Consider the following 21749-nt stretch of genomic DNA (forward strand, 5'->3'; position numbering starts at 1 on the left):
TTCAATGAACTGGAACAAATAATTCAAAAATTCATATGGAAAAACCAAAGACCCCGAATAGCCAAAACAATCCTTAGAGAGAATAAAGCATGGGGGATTATGCTCCACAACTTCAAGCTCTACTATAAAGCCATAGTAATTAAGGCAATTTGGTACTGGCACAAGAACAGAGCCATAGATCAATGGAATACAACAGAGAGTCCAGATATAAACCCTCACATATATGGCCATTTAATATATGATAAAGGAGCCATGGATATACAACAGAGAAATGACAGCCTTTTCAACAACTGGTGTTGGCAAAACTGGACAGCTATTATGTAAGAGAATGAAACTGGATTACTATCTAACTCCATACACAAAAGTAAACTCAAAATGGATCAAAGACCTGAATGTGAGTCATGAAAGCATAAAACCCTTAGAAGACAACACAGGCAAAAATCTCGTGAATATAAACATGAGCATCTTTTTCATGAACATATCTCCTCGGGCTAGGGAAACAAAAGCAAAAATGAACAAGTGGGACTACATCAAACTGAAAAGCTTCTGTACAGCAAAGGACACCATCAGTAGAACAAAAAGGCATCCTACAGTGTGGGAGAATATATTCATAAATGACATATCCAATAAGGGGTTAACATCCAAAAAATATAAAGAGCTCATATGCCTCAACCCCAAAAAGGAAATAACCCAATTAAAAAATGGGTAGAGGATCTGAACAGACACCTCTCCGAAGAAGAGGTTCAGATGGCCAACAGGCACATGAAAAGATGCTCCACATCGCTAATCATCAGAGAATGCAAATTAAATACACGATGAGATATCACCTCACACCAGTTAGGATGGCCAACATCCAAAAGACAAGCAACAACAAATCCTGGCGAGGATGTGGAGAAAGGGAAACCCTCCTACCCTGCTGGTGGGAATATAAATTAGTTCAACCATTGTAGAAAGCAGTATGGAGGTTCCCCAAAAAACTAAAAACAGAAATACCATTTGACCCATTAATTCCACTCCTAGGAATTTTCCTGAAGAAAACAGGATCACAGATTGAGAAAATATATGCACCCCTATGCTTATCACAGCACTGTTTACAATAGTCAAGACATGGAAGCAACCTAAGTGTCCATCAGTAGATGAATGGATAAAGAAGATGTGGTACATACACACAATGGAATATTATTCAGCCATAAGAAGAAAACAAATCCTAACATTTGCAACAACATGGATGGAGGAGCTACAGGGTATTATGCTCAGTGAAATAAACTAGGTGGAGAAAGACAAGTATCAAATGATTTCACTCATCTGTGGAGTGTAACAACAAAGCAAAAACTGAAGGAACAAAACAGCAGCAGAATCACAGAACCCAAGAATGGACTAGTGGTTACCAAAGGGAAAGAGGTTGGGGAGGGTGGGTGGGAAGAAAGGAAGAAGGGGTTTAAGGGATACTATGATTAACACACTTAACAACGTTGCTTATGTGGAACCTTCATAAGATTGTGTATCATTGATACCTTAATAAAAAAAAAAATCACCCTTGCACAGCACTTGCTATGTAATAGATGCCCACAGACATTCATCACTCATTCATTGCTGATTGATCTTACTTCACCCATACCTAACTCAAACATAAAAGATGATTATTTTAAAAATTTCCTATTTTCAGACCTCAAAACAGTAAGACTTAGAAACAAAGCTGCCATAAGATAGTCTGTGAGGTATACTGTAATTTATGTCTCCTGAATATATAAATATTTCAAAGTGACTTGAGGATAAATGTAGCCTTCTTTTCTTTCTTAACTGTAAGCATTTCTATCAGATTCCTTTTAGCTAATATAATCAAAACCTTTTAAAGTTATACTTCTTGATACTTAGAAGCCTATTCTCCAAAAGACTTCAGTATGGGTGACAAAGATTAGCCTTATACACAGGCCTTTACACTGAATAGGCCCTTCAACATTCATAAGTAAATAGCAAACCTAATTTCAGTTCAGCTATTAGTTCTTATCCATCTGCCCTTAACAAAGTGGAGTACCATTCCAGGTGCTTATCAGTATCAATGAATGTAAAATAAACTTTCCTTTACTAAAAGGCTCAGCTATAAGAAGAAATAAGAAATAAGATTTATGTATGGGGGATGTATAATGGTCCTATTTCTCTAAACACTGTATTTTATCTTTAGATAAGCCAAACCAGATAGCTATGAATCTGGATTGCAGCATTTTGATTTCACCTAGAATTGCTTGTGTGATCAGCCTACACTGAAAATACTAAAGAGCCCCATGAAACTCTTCATTACATGTAGCCATTTGATTCACTACATCATATAATTCAGCATTCCTTTTATGAGAACTGATTACATTTCTCTCAGGTGTGTATACTGGGAATATCTATAGTCTACTTTGCTTTCCATTTTGCACCAACCACTAAGACGCTCAGAGCTAAATCTGCTGATTACTTATAGTAAAGTATACAGAATCCTTGAGAATGTGTTTTGAGAGGGTACTAGTCTTATCCCCAAGTTTCACATTATTTTACTTGCCTTCATTTACTCTTTTCTTTCATTCAACTTTTCCACCTACGCATCTTTACTTTTTGCACAGGACAGATCTTTGTAAGCTGTCTCACATCCTTTTTGGGAAAACACAGGGAATTAATACACAAACTAACAAACTAATTTGTAGATGATATACCACTAGGCAGCTGACTCATATATCATATTGTCCTAAAACTGGTCTTTTTATATTGCTAATGCTTTTAAAATCAGTAATTTAAGAACATTCTGGGGGGACACTTGTCACATTTAACCCTCTATGAATAATTTTTGTATGGGAGAAAAAATAAATTTTTACTTCTGCTCAATTCTTAGAAAACCCAGTGGCATAAATATCTTTACTTGAGGTATTTACTTTCAGAAACAGAAGAAAATCATAAATTTTTATGGGATTCATGATCACCTTTTTAAATATAAAAGTTAGATTCTACCATAAGATTGTAATAGTGTACTGTGTATTACTTTATTCTATATCCAGTACATAAAATGCCTCATATTAATTATATCTATCCATTCAAATTATGGTAAAAAAAATATTTAAAAGTTATTTTAATGCTAACCCTTTTATAATACACTGCTTTATTTTCTCCCCACCCCAAAACCCCAAAAAACTTAAATACATACTATTTCAAGAGGAATATATTCCTTTTGTCCCCACCAAAAAACTAAGTATCAATAAAACTTAAGAAATATAATTTAGATAATTAATTGGGAAGGCTAAAAAAGCTTTAGCCTAATGACCAATAAAACATTCAGTCCCAATCAATTAAAAAGTTTTTAAAATAATCCACTTTTTTCTTTACTATTTTCCTCTTACTCTTAAAAGTATATTTTACTCCGAATTTTGTTAGGAGGAAAGTTGAAACAGTTTAAGAAAAAGGAAACCACCCAGGCAGCCCTTAAAGAGACAGGACATCATTTATCACCTACAAAGACAGATTTACAAGAAGAGGGCCCCTTCTGTTCCTTTAAGACTGCAAAACAGATGGGAAGTGAATGGACAGTCAATGGGACAAGAAAACACATGGGAGGTGCTGCTGTATGTATGTTCCCAGAATAAGAAAGAGGTCAAGATTGTAACTGCATGACTGGATCCTGGAAAGGGTCTTTCTTCAAGCTGTTACAAAGACAAACGCTGTTCCTCATCCTGCTGTCAAACTGTTATAAATATTGGTTTGTCAAAAGACCTTCAGTGCTGAAGCTTTAAAAAGGAGGCGTAACAGATGAATGAATCATTAGAATGATTCTTAAACAGCCAGCTCATTAATGTAATTTTAAAAGTAAAAGAAAAAATAATTCTGATTTATGAGCCATACCAAAAATTTTAAAGTATGGAATTAAAAATTGTATACTTTAATAAAGTTATGAATTAAGTGAGATGAAAAACAAAAACAAATACAATTCCCTCTCTTAAATATGATGCTGCATTAGGACAAAGTATTATTAAACTTGTCACAAGGAGAACAAACAGGCATTCATTTTTTTGTTAGGCTGACGTCACAAGTTGCCAGTTATTTCTAACAACCCTGTAAGGCTCTCACAACAACCCTATCATTATTGATGTTGGTTCAATTAAGTCATAATAAGGTTCAAATAAATGAAAATAACTCCAGAATTAACCTCACATATTCATTAGCTTAGAAAATCACCTTTAAATTGGAAGCCAGAATTTATTTATTTTTTTATAGAAAAAGAAAATAACATAATTGAAATAGTAGCAAGAATACACAGACTTACAAACCTGGGTTATCTTTGGTAATGAATGAAATCATTACATATGTCTTTAGGATACAAATTCATTGTCCTACATTCTCAATAATTAATTTAACTAGGAGCATAGGCTCTAAAATTAACACATTGAAAATAACATAAACAAGCAAATTACATGAACTTGATTATCTACTGTCACCCACAAGCACAAATCCAGACCAAAGGTGAACAGAATCCCAAAACAAATAAAAAAAGATACTTTTCTAATATATCTGGTTAGCCCGTTTTGCCATAAACATTTACATATTGGCTAAATCATTTCCCTCAGCGAATATCCATTTTCCCATTTGAACAATGGGGTATAATACCTTACAAAGCTTCATATGCCTTATAAGGCAAAATGGACAAACATGACACATTTGTAAAGTGTAAAATTCTATACAAACGTAAGGGGCAGATCCAGAGTACTGAGCAGGATTTGGGTTCCTAAGTACCAAATGATGCAGTTACATGAGAAAACGTTCTATTCCTGAATGCTTCTTGCCTGGCTCATCACTTTCTCTTGCTTGTCGGCAACTTTGGAAAAAACAATTACAGTAAAGGTGAGAACAAAAATTGCAAAGTTAAGAAGCAAGGAGGTAACTAAAATTGGAGGCAGTGGGTGGAACACTCAAAGGTTTTCCTGTGTAAAAGAGAATCAACATCAAAAGTAGCTGGAGTGCATGGAAGAATCAATCACACTACCAGTTTTAAGATGGGAATGACTTGGGCATCTTTGAAGGAGAGGCATAATGAAGACACACGTGTACATAAGAAGAGCCAGGGTCCCGAATACAGGTGGGGGTTAACTTTCAAAGGACAGTGATTTTCAGTGCATGTTTTGCTACAAGATAGCCTCTGGAATACCTGACCTATTTAAAGTAACTGGATACGATAAGTTTTATTTTTATTAATGCTGTTTATTCATCTCAGTGAACCTTTCTGGTATGTTTATGTGAAGAAAAGGAAGAGAAATTTAGCCTTCTCTGACAAATGAGAAATGAGAAATAGGAGCAATGACAATGAACTGAAAATGTGGAGGTGAAGAAGCTCACCTAGCAAGGAGGTCTCTTAATGAAAACTATTGAGACATGTCACAGAACTCATGGCCCTGAGACCACATTAAAAAATTTGTTAGACTGCAATGTTAGAGTGGTTATTTCTAAGCAATTGTTTTAAAAAATTTGCCATCTACATTGTCTAATTTTGTACAGTGCACACATACTAGTTCTGTGATTTAAAAAGGATTAAAATAAAAACATCTAAAATTCTGGTAGTGTATTTGGCGAAGACAAGTACAGTCTGTGCCTATGACTCAAAGTATGAAGTGGTGCCAAGAAAAGGAGAGACTAAGAAGACTTTAATTCTTTGGCCCAGAAAAAAGATTTAACTAACTAAAGTGAATAAAAAATAGCAAAGCTCTGTCTACAACTCAAAATACTAAAACTAAATAGATGAAACAGCTGTTCTAAGAAATTAAAATAGACTACTTCAATATGCAATAGGTAGCAAGCACAGAAAATCTATTATCTTAAATGGGTTCTACAAGCTTGAAAACTTCACTAGTTCAAAAGATTTCAATTAACAGATGACAGATCCATGATGGTCAGTTACTGGAAATGAGAAGAATTCAAAGTGAATCCCAACCACTAAAAATGATACCATGAAGAACGATTACTATGTGGTCCCATGAAATGCCTCTTAGTGTCACAATCACCAAGAGGTTATTTGGGGAAATTGTCACTTTTAAGATTGATTGTATCATGAATTAGTTTCATCATTTCTATGAATACAATAATTGAGAATATAAAATTTTGAATTATGTTCATTTGGGAAAAGAAACCACTTAGAAATGTATAAAATAGTAAAAAATTAAAATTCCTTTTACCCTAAACTCCCCTCTCCAACTATCCTAGAATCCTACACTTCACAGAAATTACCAGTTTAGCATGCATCAATTTGTTCTTCAAGATTGTTCTCTCTTAAAAAAAAACAACACACATCTTGCTTAATTTTATTTTTTAAATATACTGATTCACAGGCCAATGGATTGTTCTGTGGTTAGTTTTCCATGACTAGATTCCATTTTTTTCTATCTTAGAAATGGGGAGAACACATAATTTAAAAATAAATCAAAGTTTAGTCCCAACTCTAATGATGTTACTTCTTTTTAAACTCTCACTGAGGAAATGGTAAACAGCAATAACAAGGGAAAGAAACAGCCCAATTTCTAGCTTTAAATATGTGCACTGGCTTTTTTATACATAATGTAAACATAAACACATATCACAATAACACATAAATAAAACCTACTATAAAATGTTAAACAAAAACTTCAATCCATAAATTATGGAGGAGATCTTATCTTTATCTTTACTTTCAATCAGTTAAAACAGGAGTTTAAAGCAAAAAGAGTATACTTGCTAGGGAAGAACTGAGTACCAATAGCGAGTTTAAGATTACAGAGAAGTAAATATCCTTATTGTCTTGTACCAATTTATTAATATCCTTCAATGTTGCCTTTAAAAGATAGACTTAGGCCATCAAAAATGTGTTTGATTCTAAAAGTCCCATTTTGAGTCTGAATTTTTTCACCAATAACCTGGAAAGCACACCACTGAAGCTTGTTATGTGGAATTCTGCCTGTAAATAACTACTTCTCTAACACAGAGGACTCTCCCTGAGGATTACTTTATTCTTTGTATCACCCTTTTTAGCTAGCTTTCTCTGGCTACAATACAAAGCATCCATGCAACTCAAGGTAAAAATAATCCTTCACTATCTTCCTTAGTTGCTTTGATCTGTCAATTTCACCTTCACAAAGGCAGAATTTAGATATTCAATCACTTTTACCCTGAAAAGATACATCAAAGACCTCAAACACTGTTAACATAAAATAGAAAGAAGTTAAGAAACATCCAATCTTCCATTTTTCAAATATATTCATTTCTTTTAGTAACAGTTACAAAAAGGTACACAAATGAAAATACTCCATTCAACTTAAAACTACTTAATAAACATAAAAATTATTAAAATGCTTGGTGACTTGGGTGGCTTGGCAATTAGGAAATCATTGGTGACCTAAAAAAGAGTCGTTTCACTGGGGGTGAAAGCCAGATCACAAGACGCTAGCAAGGCAGTGAGGAGCTTAGGGGTGAAAGAAGCAAATGCAAGCTGCTCTATCTATTAAGGGATGAGATGGCAGCTTTCCGGCATGACAGAGTACGAGAAAGGTTCCTTAGGATGAGAAGAGTTGAGTTCCTTCTCCCTCTTTTTTAAGTCAAGAGTACGGGGCTAATGAAGAGTGTGTACTCAAAGGTCATGATCAGTCACTAAACACATACAATATATTAACAAAGTATGGTGAATTTATTAAAGAAATAATCACTTTGGCAGAATAGATCAAAATAGATCAAAAAAATTTTATTTAACTGGTTATTTTGATTTATCTGCAGTTACCTATATTAGGAAGAGTGTCTTCTACTCAACTAAACAACACTGACAGTAAGTACCTCAGTAAGGGTTTTAATTACTGAAGGAAGGTAAATAAGGAGGAAGGAGGAAAAAATACTGGTTGAGGAGCAAGCAATAATGAAGAAAGCAATAATGAAGAAAGTGAACTAAGAAAGATGGAAGAAAAGACTTAAGAGACAGAAGGAAAAGACACTTAGGCTGTGCTACGAGGTAGGAGAGATGAGAAGAGCAGGATTGAGGTCTTATTGATTTCTGGCTAAAGAAACACAGTAACACTATTTAGATATAAATAATTCCACAGGGATAATGGTCCATCATATAGTTCATGCCTTTTCTCCAGAGTACCTCTATTGTTTTTGATTGTGCTTTAAAAAAAAGCAAAATTCTCTCTGGACCTATGTACCTAGAATCTTATAACTCAATGCCACCCTCTCTTCCTTTAAATCCCATTAAAATTCATTTTTTTTTGGTTACATCTATAGAAACAAAATGAACATGTTACTATAAATATAGTTCTAATACATTTTCAACAGTCACATGGCTTATAAGACTTTACTAAAACAAGATATTGTCAATTTTGTCCCAATTAATAAAATTACAAATTATACTGCTGTGAACAGGAAGAACTCTTATGTTCTGGTTTGGGGTAGGAGGTTGGGCAGTGGTGGTGCATCTTGGCAAGAATCACCTAAGAAGACTTGTTGAAATATGCATACCAGAGCCCCACCTCTGGAAAAATCAATTTAAACACATGACCTCCCTTTCCTATAATTTTAGGTTCTAGATTTTGAGTATAATAATCTTCCTAGGATGATGTTCAGTCTTACACACTACTTCATGGCTACTATTATAATCCATAATGGCTCTCAGGGGAATGGCAGGTATAGGAGAAGTTTAGGAATGTGGAGTAACCAGTGGAAGTTAAATCCAAGAGTACCTGGTATTTTTCTTTACTAAATTAAGAACAAAATCATTCTGGCTGATGGATCCATCCAGATATGTTCTGACTACTTTTTATTCAAGTTTTAATGTGGCATGAAGTTATTTCTTAACTATCCTATACATTAGAATTACATTTTAGAGTTAATGAAAGGGTCTTTTCAGATTTAAGCAGCTATGATGAATTTTCCTTCCCATCTTAGCTTTTTTACCACCATAATTTCAAAAACACATTACTATGTTAATTATGAAAAACAAAGTTTTCATTATAAAAATGATTTCTGTTACTGAATATCTGGGAGCTCAGAGAAATAAGAAATTTTCATCTGTAGTTTATATTTCTAAGTTTTTAGAGTCAAAACTGAATCTCATGCACATTAAGATGCAAAGCTTGCATCTTTGCTCCTTTCTAATTATCAAGAGAAAGGACAGCATGGAGGATAAGAAGGGATAGGGAAAGTGAAGAGACACAAAGACGAGCCTCAACAGTATTGAACACTCCAAAGAGAAACAAACATTAAGTTTTAAGAAACAATTGCTTGCTGTCTGGGAGATGCTCAGGCATCAAACAATAAAGAACAGTCAACAGAGGCAAGAGGCCGAGCACGCTGCTGCGATTCCTACTCTCTAATCCCCCAAGCTCTAGTAAAAAGGCCAGCTGTTGCCACCTCGTGTAGGGAGTCAGCAGAGCAAATTAACTATGGGAGAAAAAAGCTGCGGATATTGGAAAATTCTAATTTACCAGCCTCTTTAAACTATGCTGTTAACATTAAGGACATCAAACTGTAATATTAAAATAAGCCTGTGCAGTGGTAGCTCAAGTAAAGGAGTTTACCACTGTTTTCGTATTTCATTAGTAAATGAAATGTAAATATATTCACTTTTTTCTGAAGTGTATCTTCTATTCATGTAAAGTAGAAGAAATATGAAGATATACACTGAAGCTTATTATAAAAATTTCAACACTCACAGACTAGCTCAACAGAAAGCTTCAACTTAGAGTAAGAACCATTGGGCTCAATTAAAGATTCTGTATCTGACATCTCTTCCTTAAGTCTCTAAGCATGAAAACACCACACTGAAAAGCTGTGTGCGAGTTTTGGGCAACTCAGATAAGCACTTAACTATGGTGGAATTTTAGGGTATATACCTCGAGACATGTTTACATGTCATATAAAGAAAATTAACTTCCTTCAATCTGTTTAGTGGCTTTGTTTAAGTGTTCCCTTATCTAGATGCTGTAATTCTATTAAAGCTTCCATATCATTTGAAAGTTTAAATTGCAGAGCTTTTTGTAGTGTACAAACTATACAGGATGATAATGATCAGGATCATTACTAGGACCATCACTGATAGACATGTTTCTTACCCACTCCATAAAGGACATTAATAACTACAGGAGCTTCCAAATATAAGGACCATTTTATGGAATTGTATTTCCCAATAGCTTAAGGGTTTTTTTTCAAATGACTTTGGCACAGTAGCTAAAAGACCTGGGCTCAAATCTTGCCTTTACCACTATGTTTTTCTAAGCCTCCATTTCTTTATCTACAGAATAAGAAAAATAATCGTACCTATGTGAATACATAGGAAAACTATTCAAATATTAGTTCACATGCATGAACAGTTTCAAATTCTGATACAAAAGTGAAAAGGAATTTATTATAGATAAGGAGGGAAAGACTCCACAGTACTTAGAAAGAAGTGATTGGTAATGCCCCATTAGTTCCTGAGTATCAATGATTCTTCAGTTATGTACACAGAAACACAAAGTATGTAACTCAAGCTTTAATGAACAAGAGTTGAAGAAGAAACACAAGTTCTAAATCCCAAGTAATTGATCCAAAAACTCACAATAACCTAGGTAACAGCTGATATAATATTCATCGAACAAACAATAAAATAATTCCATGCTGTAGTGATGAAACTCAATCTAGCAACATTATTAGCAATTGTTACTGGTGCCCAGATACACAGCTTTGGGGGTGGAATGGAGAACAAATTTCAAAAAAATCTGTGAAATTCTAAGCACCATTACTTGTATATGACAACAATCATAAAACAAATTTTGTAAATTATAAAACAGATCATAAAAGAAAGAAAAACTTTGAATTGACTTATAACATACCAATCTTCCCCTCTCCAAAAAAAAGTATTTTCAAACTGTAGTCTGTTTCAACAAATAGATTGGACACATTATTGAAAATGATGCTGGGAATCCAAATAGGTTTTATATAAGTTAATGCTTTATTTAAACATCTATAAAAAAAATCCTTAAATAAAACTCAGTACAAAATCAGATTTCATTAAGGCCATAGTGGACATTTTAAATACCGGACAATTGTAGTGTGACTAAACACTGCAAATAAGAAATTACAGCAGAAAGATGAGCTATGTATTTTAATAAACTGTCCAAGAGGTAGGCAACTCAATCTTTCGACATCTTCAGAGATCATGTTTTCAAACATCTCATTTTCTATAAATTATTTTCATATGATACTGATCCATTATCAGTTATATAAACAAAATTAAACCACTTTTTGCTGTTTATATAAAAATAATCTCAGACTTAAAAGTTGTCAGAAAACTACAAAGAACCTACTTTTCCTGAATCAGTTACTGTCATTATGCCCCATAAACGCTGAACATTCTATTGTGTATTAGCTGCAAATAAGGATATTTTCCTAAATAATCCTAATTTAACAAAGCTTGAAAATTAACACTGATGTACTGCAACCATGTAACCTTAGATCCCACTTGAGTTTTACTAACTGACCCATTAATGCCCTTTAGATCAAAAAGAACAGGTTCAGGAACACACACTGCACTCCACATTCACGTTCTTTAGTCTCTTTGAGCCTGGAACAGTTCCTCAGTCCTTCCTTGTCTCTCATGATCTTGATACATTTGAAGATTACAGGCCAGTTGCTTTGCAGACTGTGCCTCAGTTTGGGTTTGCCTGATATAACTCTATGACTGGATTTAAGTTATCATGTGCGGTAAGACTACACTACAGTGATGCTGGGTTCTTCTCAGTGCATTCTAAATGTGGAATGCAGTTCCGAGCTGACCATTACCGGGAATATTAACTTCAACTGCTTGGTGAGGATGGTTAGTGCCAGCCTTCTCTAGCATAAAGATATTCTGTTTCCTGTTTAAATTATTTTGTGTGACTATTCAAACATCCCATTCATCATCATTGATTTGATTCACTTATTTATATAATTATCAATTTATGGATTCTTGTTTTATTCACTGGGTTAAAACCTGCCATTATTTATTTTGATGCCTGAACTGTCCTAATTTTGGCCAGCTGGAGCATTTTCAAGCTGGCTTCTGTATCCTGTTGACAATGTCCCTATCATCCTTAAACTACTTCCTTACTTTGTACTTCTTAAGATGCCCCAAGTTCAAGGGTATCACAGAGAAGGGACATAGTGGATCTCTGCCAACTGCTGCACTGATGGACAGTGACTGCATTGGGGTATGGGTGGGGACTTGATAATATGGGTAAATGTAGTAACCACATTGTTTTTTCATGTGAAACCTTCATAAGAGTGTATATCAATCATACCTGAATCAAAAAAAAAAAAAAAAAAGATGCCCCAAGTTCATCCTGATCCTTCCTTGCTCCAGCTCAGGAACCCACCATATCTCCAAAGAGTCCTGGTTCCTATGTATGACTTCTCTTCCCATGAGCCATCTAAGACTAGAAGAGGTGGGCTCTTTTTCCATCTCTTTGATCTTCCTAACTCTAGCTTCATGGCTTCATTTCAAGAGCAAACATGGCATATCTTCTTCAGAATATGAGAGAACACTGCACTACTTATGTACTCATCTTAAGAGACAATCAGTTGATGAATCTCCAAATTAAAGTGGAGAAATGATTTAAATTTGGGCAAGTGCTGTGACTTGATCACTTAAAAATGATTAAAGACTGGCAAAAAACATGATGCATAAAACTTTTATCAATCTCTGTAACACTCTGCCCTGTACTATTCTGAAATTACAGTAAAAAGTCTTCTGACTGCCTTCCTTTCTCTAAATTCCATCAACTAACACACTATATCTAATTGAATATGCTATCCTAGAAACTCTGATTCATATAATACAGTAGTAACTGTTACCTTTGAAAGTTCTGGCTGAAAGTATCTATGACCATACTCCCAAGTATTAGACCGAAGATAAACAGTGAGGAAAAGGTACTCTCAAGATTCTTTTTCAACTAATGGACAAAGTCATGGCTCATCTCATTTAGTGTGACAGATGAAGCTGAGTCACTGGTGAAACACTTGCTTCCAAGGACATTATTTGGTACATTAACATGACCATAACTTTGTATGTATAAAAGTAGTAAATCATTTTAAGGGAGTCACATGAGTACTTTCTCAGAAAACCAGCAGGAGAACATAAGACTTGGCTTGACAGTGGACAAATCTATGTATTAGTAACGCACTTTCTTGAAATAGTCAAATTGGGAGTGGAGAATGATGGGATTACAGAAGGTTCTATTATAAAACATGAGAAAAGACACATTATTTTTTTATCACTTACAAATGTATATGCTGGTAAAATATGATTAATTAACTATGTCTTGAGTGATACAAAGAAATCTAACTGTATACACTATGACACTGATACACCTCTTCCTATAACAGGACTGATTTAGCTTAAGATTAACAAGGGACTTCCAAACATTTTTTAAAACTAATTCTCCTAACAATCCTGTGAAATAACTATTACAGTAGTCAATACAAACAAAAGAGCTAAGACTCTGGGAGATACCCTACCTGATACAACACAGCTAGTTAAGTGGCAGTTCAGATTTAAACATAGGTCCTCTACAAATTAGCACAAACTTAGCTGTACTGTCAAAGTGGCAGGAAGAACTAAAAGAAAAGCAACAGAAAGGTAAAATAAAAGTTAACATGAGTTATGTTTCAAAAAGATTATTTAAAGAAAGAAAGGAAAGGAAAGGAAATGGGAAAGAAATGAAGAGCTCGGCAAACTAGAGAGAATAAGAAGACAAATGATAGAAGAGGGCACACTGCTGGGGCACAGGGCAGAAAATAGGAACACTCTGCCTGGCTTCTCATAGATACTCTAGTGATTGTATTGTACACATAAAAATTCAGCTTAGAAACTGTTTTCAAATTAGAAGAACTTTCTATTCAGCATCAGCTTTCATTAGATATCAGAAAACTCCTCTAAGATAGTAAATTTAAGTATACATCGAAAGGTAAAATACTTTTTTTATGAGACTGAAATAAGGGATACTTGTACCAAGGTATAATCAAAGAGAAGGCACCACTTCCAGTATTTTAACTTTTACTTAATATTAATCTATCAATGATTTCCTGGGATCTAAGTAAATCTTAATAAGCAATCCAACTAGCTTAAGGATGGGAACGTAATAGTATTCAAGAAAGAACCAAGTATCTCCCCCAAAGTGACAAAGTGATTAGTAAGGCCGAGCTGGGTTGGAGGTGGTGGAGTGGAGGGAAGGGAAAGCTGTTTGGCCTAGCAGAGGTGTCAGAGAAGAGCCAGGGTTAAGATGGTGCTTGCATGTGGGTGTGGTGGCCTGGCCCTGTGGCAAGAAGACGGTCTGGTGCAGTATGCTGAGCACAGGTAGGAATGAAGACAGCATCCCCACAAAAGTATAGTCTGGCTTCAGGTGAGGAAGGAGTCCTCATGCAGGGGACAAGGGGTGGGAAAGATGAGAAGGGGAGATGCCTACAGTGAAGAGTCAGAGCATGAGCTTGGTAGAAATCACAGGTCAGAAAGTTGGCACAGGTTAGATCTGACACAGGATGTCAGAAACCAGATGAAGTGAAAAGGTTGTCAACACAGGGGGAGGCACTGTGGTGGTGGCCTGAGGTTGGCTGATGAGAGGTGAAGAGTACGTCTGTGCAATGAAGGGGATAGTGATAAGCCACCTTGGTTCTCAAGGGATATATTGGTTACATGTAGAGAGACTGATCAAAATAAGTAAGTATATTAAGGATAGGTGGAGCCAGATTTCTTGTCAGGAAAAGGAGTCACAAATATGGGCAAGGAGAAAATTACAACGAACCCTGTATTTTGGATTAAAATGGAAATTATTGGTGTCAACTTAGAGTTTTTGATACAGATAACTGGGAATACAGATGTAAATGTGTGTACATGCACCTATAAGTGTACTCACATAGAAATATACTCACATACAAGTATACACACACAATATTTGTTCCCTAGCTCTGACTACTGGGAAGGTCTGGGGACAGACCTCAATATTGGAATATCGATATTCCAATAACAATGAGCATCTCTAGTCCCCAGCTCTTGCTTCTAAATACTATTTTCTAAAAAAGGAAGCTGGCTGAGGGAAAGTACAGGATGAACATGGAATATCTTGTTACATGGAAGGAAAATATTAGGACACCAGGGGAAGCTTGAATGGGGCCTGAAAATTAGACGTAGTATCAGTGTTAACATCCTGATTTTGATGGCTGTATTATGGTTGCTAAGAGAAAATTTTTGTTTCTAAGAAACAGATATTAAAGTATTTGTAAGTGATGGGGCTTCAGGTCAGCAACTTTCTCTAACAGTTCAGGGGAAAAAAGTTACTTGCATATACTTTTCTGTAAGTTTGAGATTAAATGGATGAGCAAATGAATGCAAATGTGGAAGGGGAAGAGGCAGTAAGAAGAGGAAGAACTACTTACTGAGGTCTTCAGCCAGCTGGACTCGTTTACCAGTAAGCAATTTAACCTTCTTCTCACTGTCTTCAGCAAAATCTTCCAATACCTCTTTAACATTTTTCTCTAATCGTCTGACTGTTCAAAGTAACAAAAAAACTCAAGAATACTGTTTTTATGAACACACAAGGATAAAAATCAACAATATATGGAGAGTAAGTTATTTTTCTGATCATGTTAGATCTACTGTTCAGACTTCTCACAGTTACAGGGGGCATCGCTGCTGTTGTACTTTTGTCAACATGAAACCCATGCGTACCATCAGAGAAAGTCATATTCTCAAGCCTGAACACTTAAATGAAAGGTGCATATTGCCTAAAAAACTAAGTGATTTGTAGGAGTCCTTTTCTAATAGGGTTTTTGGGTAATGATAGTCTAGTTCTCATCTTTTTCAATTATGACTTATTTCCACTAATATTTTAAGGGCAAACTATAATTTTTGGTTTTTCTAATAACTATTTTTAAGAAAGTATTTTTGCATCTTTCTTTTAAAAATGGATGTTGTTACTATTATTTTTGACAATACAATCAAAAAGAGGTTCCTCTGTGGCTCACCTTCAGTGTTTGTAAGTTGCTGCCTTAGAGTATTTGCAGTGATAGCAAGCATGCGCTGTATTCGCCAAAACAGGACGACATCATTGCACTCCAACTGCAATATTAGGTAATTAAGATTACCAGATGCAAATTTAAAATGAATAACATGATCAAACACATACAAGTACTAAAGTCAGTATCTATATCCTAGCTTTAATAAAAAAATACTTAGATTCATCTAATAAATATATTCCTATTGTAGATGTAAACTACTGAAATTTCTCTGTACAGGATCCATGAAATTCTGCATTATGTGAGTTCTATCTGCCCCACAGTTATGTAGCTTTGTTTTGATTCTGATGACAAAGCAAATCTTCAGAAGTAAAGCGTTTCATTACATTAAACACAAGTAGAAATTTATAGCATATTCCCTTAATTTGTATTTAGTTTCAACTAACAACAAAGTTACCTTAAATGTCAAGTTAACGTTTTTCTTTGAGTGTACACTCAAGACATTTTTGAAATTCAGCTACATATTAAAAGAAATTAATGATATTTTTAAAAAGCTTATTCTGTAGAGAGCAGTCGTCTCAGAAATTAAAATTATGCAAAAAAACTGGCCACCTTTCACATAGGTGCATTTAAATAGATTTTTTAACCTGCTGAAACTCAGAAGTAAATATTTGAGGAGTCTTAAATAAGATCATGATGAATTAGATAGAGCTCTTTCAGAAGGATACTTTAAAAACCATTTCTAAGAAAATGCTCAAATTACATCAGTCTGCTGCCATCTACGGGTTACTTTGTGAAATGTGACATTCAACTATGTACAACGGTCCATTCTAAGAACTTCTAAACAATTATTTAAAACAAGATTTTAGTGATCTAAATAAAGTACAATGTAATAAAGGAAAAAAGCATGATAAAAAATTGCTTTTCAGTATGATTTCCACCATGCAAATGGTTATGTTAGACACAAACACACATGTAAGCAATTGTGTAAAGCTGAACAGAAATATACAAAAATATTATCTAAAATTGTGTCTATGTCAGGGGATTTTATGTGATTATTTCCTTTTGCATATTTTTTTACATTTATTTACTGCATTTACTTTCCAAAATGGAAATAAACAAAAAAGTTAATTCAAAAAATTTTTTTTAACAGTTTAGTGCCTATTATATGCAAACAATCTATAGGCAATGGGATGACATGCATGTAAGTTAAGATACAGTTACTACCAAAATAGTAAATATCTTTGAAAACATATGTTAGGCTATTCTTTATAAATCATGCATTTTTTTTTTCCAGCAGATCAAAGGACTTAGAATTAAATGCTAAAGTTTACTTTTGAGCATCTAAAGAAATATTGTTTCAGTAAAATTTCTCCTTTTCTTGGGAACCATTACCTCAGAATCTACAAAATGCCTTTGGTAGTAATAAAAGCCTCTTCGACAAAGGTTACAATGGTTTAAAGCTGTTTTTAAGAAATGTCTTCTATAAATTTGGTGCCAAGTATCCTTAATCTAAAATGAAGGGAAAACAAAGACCAAAGGGTTACTGTACACTTTTACGGATGATCAAACGCATTCTGAAAAGTCATACAAAAAGTTAATTTATAAAAAAATTAATAAAAACCAATATCAATGTTATTATTGTACCATCCATTTAATAATCTATTAAATTTTTTTCCAGGACAAAGATTAGATTTACTACTACTCTGACCCCTTACCAGTTTATATACTTCAAAATTTGACGTGTTTTTAAAAAAGTTATAATATTCAAATAATCATCATGTAGAGTAGACAGAATAGAGACTGTCTTCTCCTAGTTAGAGGTAAGGCTTCCAAGGCAAAAAGAGGTTGTTGCAAGCCTTGTCTAAGGAGAGCTAGGACTAGGAAGCTGGTCTCAGACCATGTTCACCACCTCAATATCTTCTTTCTATTCAATTTTACTGTTAGCACAGCAATATGACCCCCATCACATTACTGCTACATAGTCTTTTAGAGTAGTCAAAGTTCTTTCACACCATTGTCTTTTTTGAGCATAACAATAATAATGTTAAGTAGATAGAACAAGTATCAATACCACTTGACAGATGTAAAAAGTGAAGCTCCTATCAATCCCTAGAGGTACCAATACCAGCTAATGGAATGGAACGATACTTGAATTCATATCTCCTTACTTCTAGTCCGTCCACCATTCTAGTCATAGTACTTTGCTACCTATTTTACAGTTTCATAAAGTGCACTAAACAAAATATCTTTTGGAAAAAAACAAAGATTTTTTCTTGTTCACAGAATGTAATTAAGATGTACAGCTGGTCTGTATCCTACGATACAGGCAAAGTCCCTTCTACTGTAGTAACCAAAGTGTCAACACATAGAGCCACATCAAGTTTAAAAGTATCAAACTAAATACCACTTATTGTTAATGAGAGCTAGGACCAATATGGATAAATATAATTCTAAGTTCAACTAATAATTTCATGTAATCATTAGTGCTAATTTCATTTTCAGTTTATAAATAATGACAGATGTATAAAAGTTTTAACTGCATTGAGTTTGATCAGTTTTCTTGTTTTGACCTCTGTAGGAATTTAAAATAAGTATACTTACTTCTCAGGTGGAGAAACATAAATGGCAGATAATCTTTAAAAAAGTTTATGTGGCTCTGAAATTTCTTACGTAGTTGTTTTGTCCATTATGATTACTTTTCTAATTGGCTTTTTACTTAAGCTAACTGAAGGTAATACTGAAATGAGGTTTTGATCCCTTACACCCTAACTGGGGAAAACAGGCCCAGAAACACAGTTGTCTTTTGTTTCTTTTTTTCCCCAAACAAGCATCATGAAGGTGAGCAAAAAGTAGTCTAAGCTATAGTTATTTTTATCCTCATATTCATGCAAATGAGGAAAATGAGACAGAATTCGAAGGCATTACCCAATTTAATAAAAATTTAACATCCACATTTTTACTACATCTGTTCATATCTGATTAAGGTACGTTTGATTGAAAAACATAAATGAGCCATATTTAAGCAGAAATTCTATTCTGCAATCTAAAACAGTATACTGAGTGAGGTATGGAGATCTGAGTGGGTCTTATCCCCTTCTGCCAGAGTTAACTGCTGAACTTGCCCAGGTGCTTTACTTTTCTAAGTCTCAATTTTCCCATTTATAAATGAAGGCATTGTATTTAAAAAAGTAATACTAAGAAAAAATTTCTACTCTTTATGCAATCAAAATGACTGGGTTCTTACTGTCACCAAAAGCATACATGACCAAGGTCAAATTAACCATTTAAGTATCTAAGTGACACATTAGAAGTAGTAATATTTTACTATGAGAAACAAAGATTAAGGACGCAAGTGATGCTTTTCAGCAATATTTATTACCAAGCTTGGATCTACTGCTACTCCTCGGGATTCAAGGTTCTTCCGGACTGTAGTTATCTCATCACTGGCAAGATAAGCTGGGTGCTCCTCATTGCATTTCAACATCTTCTCCAATTCATTCTTGGTTTCATTGTGAACACACTTTAAAATGTTTAAAACAGAATTTTGTTTAGGTAGTTCATGACTGTCACACATACAAAAAGTGTCCCTATTTAATAAATAAATTGCTATTGCATAATAAGTGACACAATCTCAACCACAACAAACAAGAAGGAACACACCACCCTGGCTTATCTTATGAATGGAGAACAACCTGGACTCAGGAGAGGCAAAATAAAAAAAATAATCAGAAGGAATCAGCCCTCTCTCTTATATTTTGTTTTTGCTGAAATGTTTTCCTTTTCCAAATTACAGTACCACAGACATCTTACTATGTATGTTCTTTCTTGATATTGAGGTCTGATTTCAGTCTAGGAAAAAGTACCCTGAGTACATGGGAAGAGATAATGTTCTGCATAAGTTCCTCATATCTAAGAACTGGATGACTGTAAGAACTTGCATCTGTTGACATATTTATTTTCTATAAATATAAAATTCAGAGCTTGTTTTTAAAATTCATTCATTAAATATTAGATTCTGTGAGGCGCCTATTATTCTTAAACGAATTCTAGTCTCTTTTATATAACTATTCACAATGTCTTCACCAAAGGAGGAAAACAGTTACACACTATTGATAAGTTTGAAATAAGACTTATAGTGTCAAATTAAGTTTCTTTTAATTTTTCAGTTCTTCCTTCAAAATTGCAATGGTAAAAGAAAAGCTTCAAATCCAATGATTACCCTAAACAAGTTACTACCACGGCGCTTGGTCCCCAACCATACCAAGCTATGGGATTTGAGTATTTACACCAGAATAATACTTAAACACAAGTAATTGGCTTGTAAATGGAACTACTAATCAGTATTCCCTGAAAACATGACACTTTGGAAGAAATGTTATTCAATAAAGAGAAATTTCACACTTTCCTTAAACATATCTGCTATTTGGTCTGATGTAGGAAGGAAATCTTACGATATTCCCTAACTCACTCTGACCCATTGGCTTGTTTTCATTTCCACTTGCCTGCCTGTCCTCACCACGCTTGGTCTTGAGGATAACACTACTCTCCCATCTATCTTGACCAAGATCTCCATTAGTTCAGCTCACACAAGGTAAGAATGTTTCAAAGGGGTAGATTTTTCCTAGAAAACTAGGGAAAAAATAACACAACAGCACAAAATAGTTTTCAGAGCATGGACTCCTCATTTTTAACACAGGAGAATCTTAAATTTCTTTTCCTGTGAAATCTGGCCACCCAGAAGACAGAAGGAAATTTTACACAGCTACCTAAATTTGCAATGGAGACCTGGGGATATTCTCAACCTCTTCCAAAACCTGTTTCTCACTGTAACCTCCAAGTATGAGGTTTAGAACAGTGGTTTTCCACTGGAGTGGGAGGGATGGAAAGGTTAGAGACTTGACTCAGTGAGTCTGACACAAACCTTTGTTTTGAAAGAGAAATTAAAACCTACATAGATAAACCCCTCCCCAGGTGATTCTGATGTCCCTTCTCTACACACTCCAAGTTACAGCCACTGTTCTACAGTCAGCCTGGTCTTAAATATGCTGCCCTGAAACCCTGGGAAGAGAAGACTCTTCTCCGAAGGTTTTTCATATTTCTCTTGTAGGCTACTGATCCTTGCACTGACCTTGAAACTAATTCCTCTGCTTCTTTTGAAGGGCTCAGGTTCCTGAGAAAAATAACTTATAACCAAGAATCATTTGTCTGAGAGTTTTTGGCCAAAGCATATTTACCACTAGCTGCTGAGGCAAGCACTGCCATCATTGATTGTTCTGGAGACATTAGCCTTGAAGGCTCAAACTCCATTTTTCTTTAGAGTTTCTTGCCTTATACCAGTTCTTTCCAACCAATGCCAGAAACTCAGAAACCTCGAACAGATACCCAAGAAATTCTTTCCTGACAGCTCTCCCCATCTCAGTCCATCTACAGAACAATAACTGATGTACCTGAACACAGGCATGATCCAACCACTAACTGTTCACTTGCTCAGCTTCTCTTCAGTCTCTTACGATACATTTTTCTACAAATATTTTATTAGAAAAAGAAGAGGAACACTGTTCCTTCACTATTTTAAGAGAAAGTGGGATTCACACCTTATGTATCATTTGGTAATATTTCATTCTCCTTCTCTCCTCTCTTGATATTTCTGTATCTTGGTTGCTGTTCTCTAATTACAAAAATTCAAGGAATGAAGAAAAGAAAGGGGTTTGGATGCCACTTTCTTATTCATTACTTCTTCATTTATG

The 21749-nt window shown here is 34.6% G+C and overlaps 1 protein-coding gene across 7 annotated transcripts in view; it reads right to left on the reverse strand.

Annotated features, from left to right (window-relative positions):
* Window positions 1-21749, reverse strand: part of OPA1 (OPA1 mitochondrial dynamin like GTPase) — a 97721-nt gene that overhangs the window by 16314 nt on the left and 59658 nt on the right. For 6 of the 7 annotated variants that reach the window (XM_037024167.2, XM_037024161.2, XM_037024160.2 and 3 more), the window contains 4 exons: window positions 19382-19522; window positions 17395-17511; window positions 16009-16102; window positions 15421-15531 (listed from right to left, as the gene is read on the reverse strand). In XM_037024167.2, coding sequence (XP_036880062.1) covers window positions 15421-15531; window positions 16009-16102; window positions 17395-17511; window positions 19382-19522 — 463 coding nt within the window. The remainder of the gene's footprint in view (window positions 1-15420; window positions 15532-16008; window positions 16103-17394; window positions 17512-19381; window positions 19523-21749) is intronic. The other variant, XM_037024165.2, reaches the window with a different exon arrangement.

The sequence above is a fragment of the Manis javanica genome, chromosome 3 (assembly GCF_040802235.1).
Source record: "Manis javanica isolate MJ-LG chromosome 3, MJ_LKY, whole genome shotgun sequence".
Classification (NCBI taxonomy): Eukaryota; Metazoa; Chordata; class Mammalia; order Pholidota; family Manidae; genus Manis; species Manis javanica.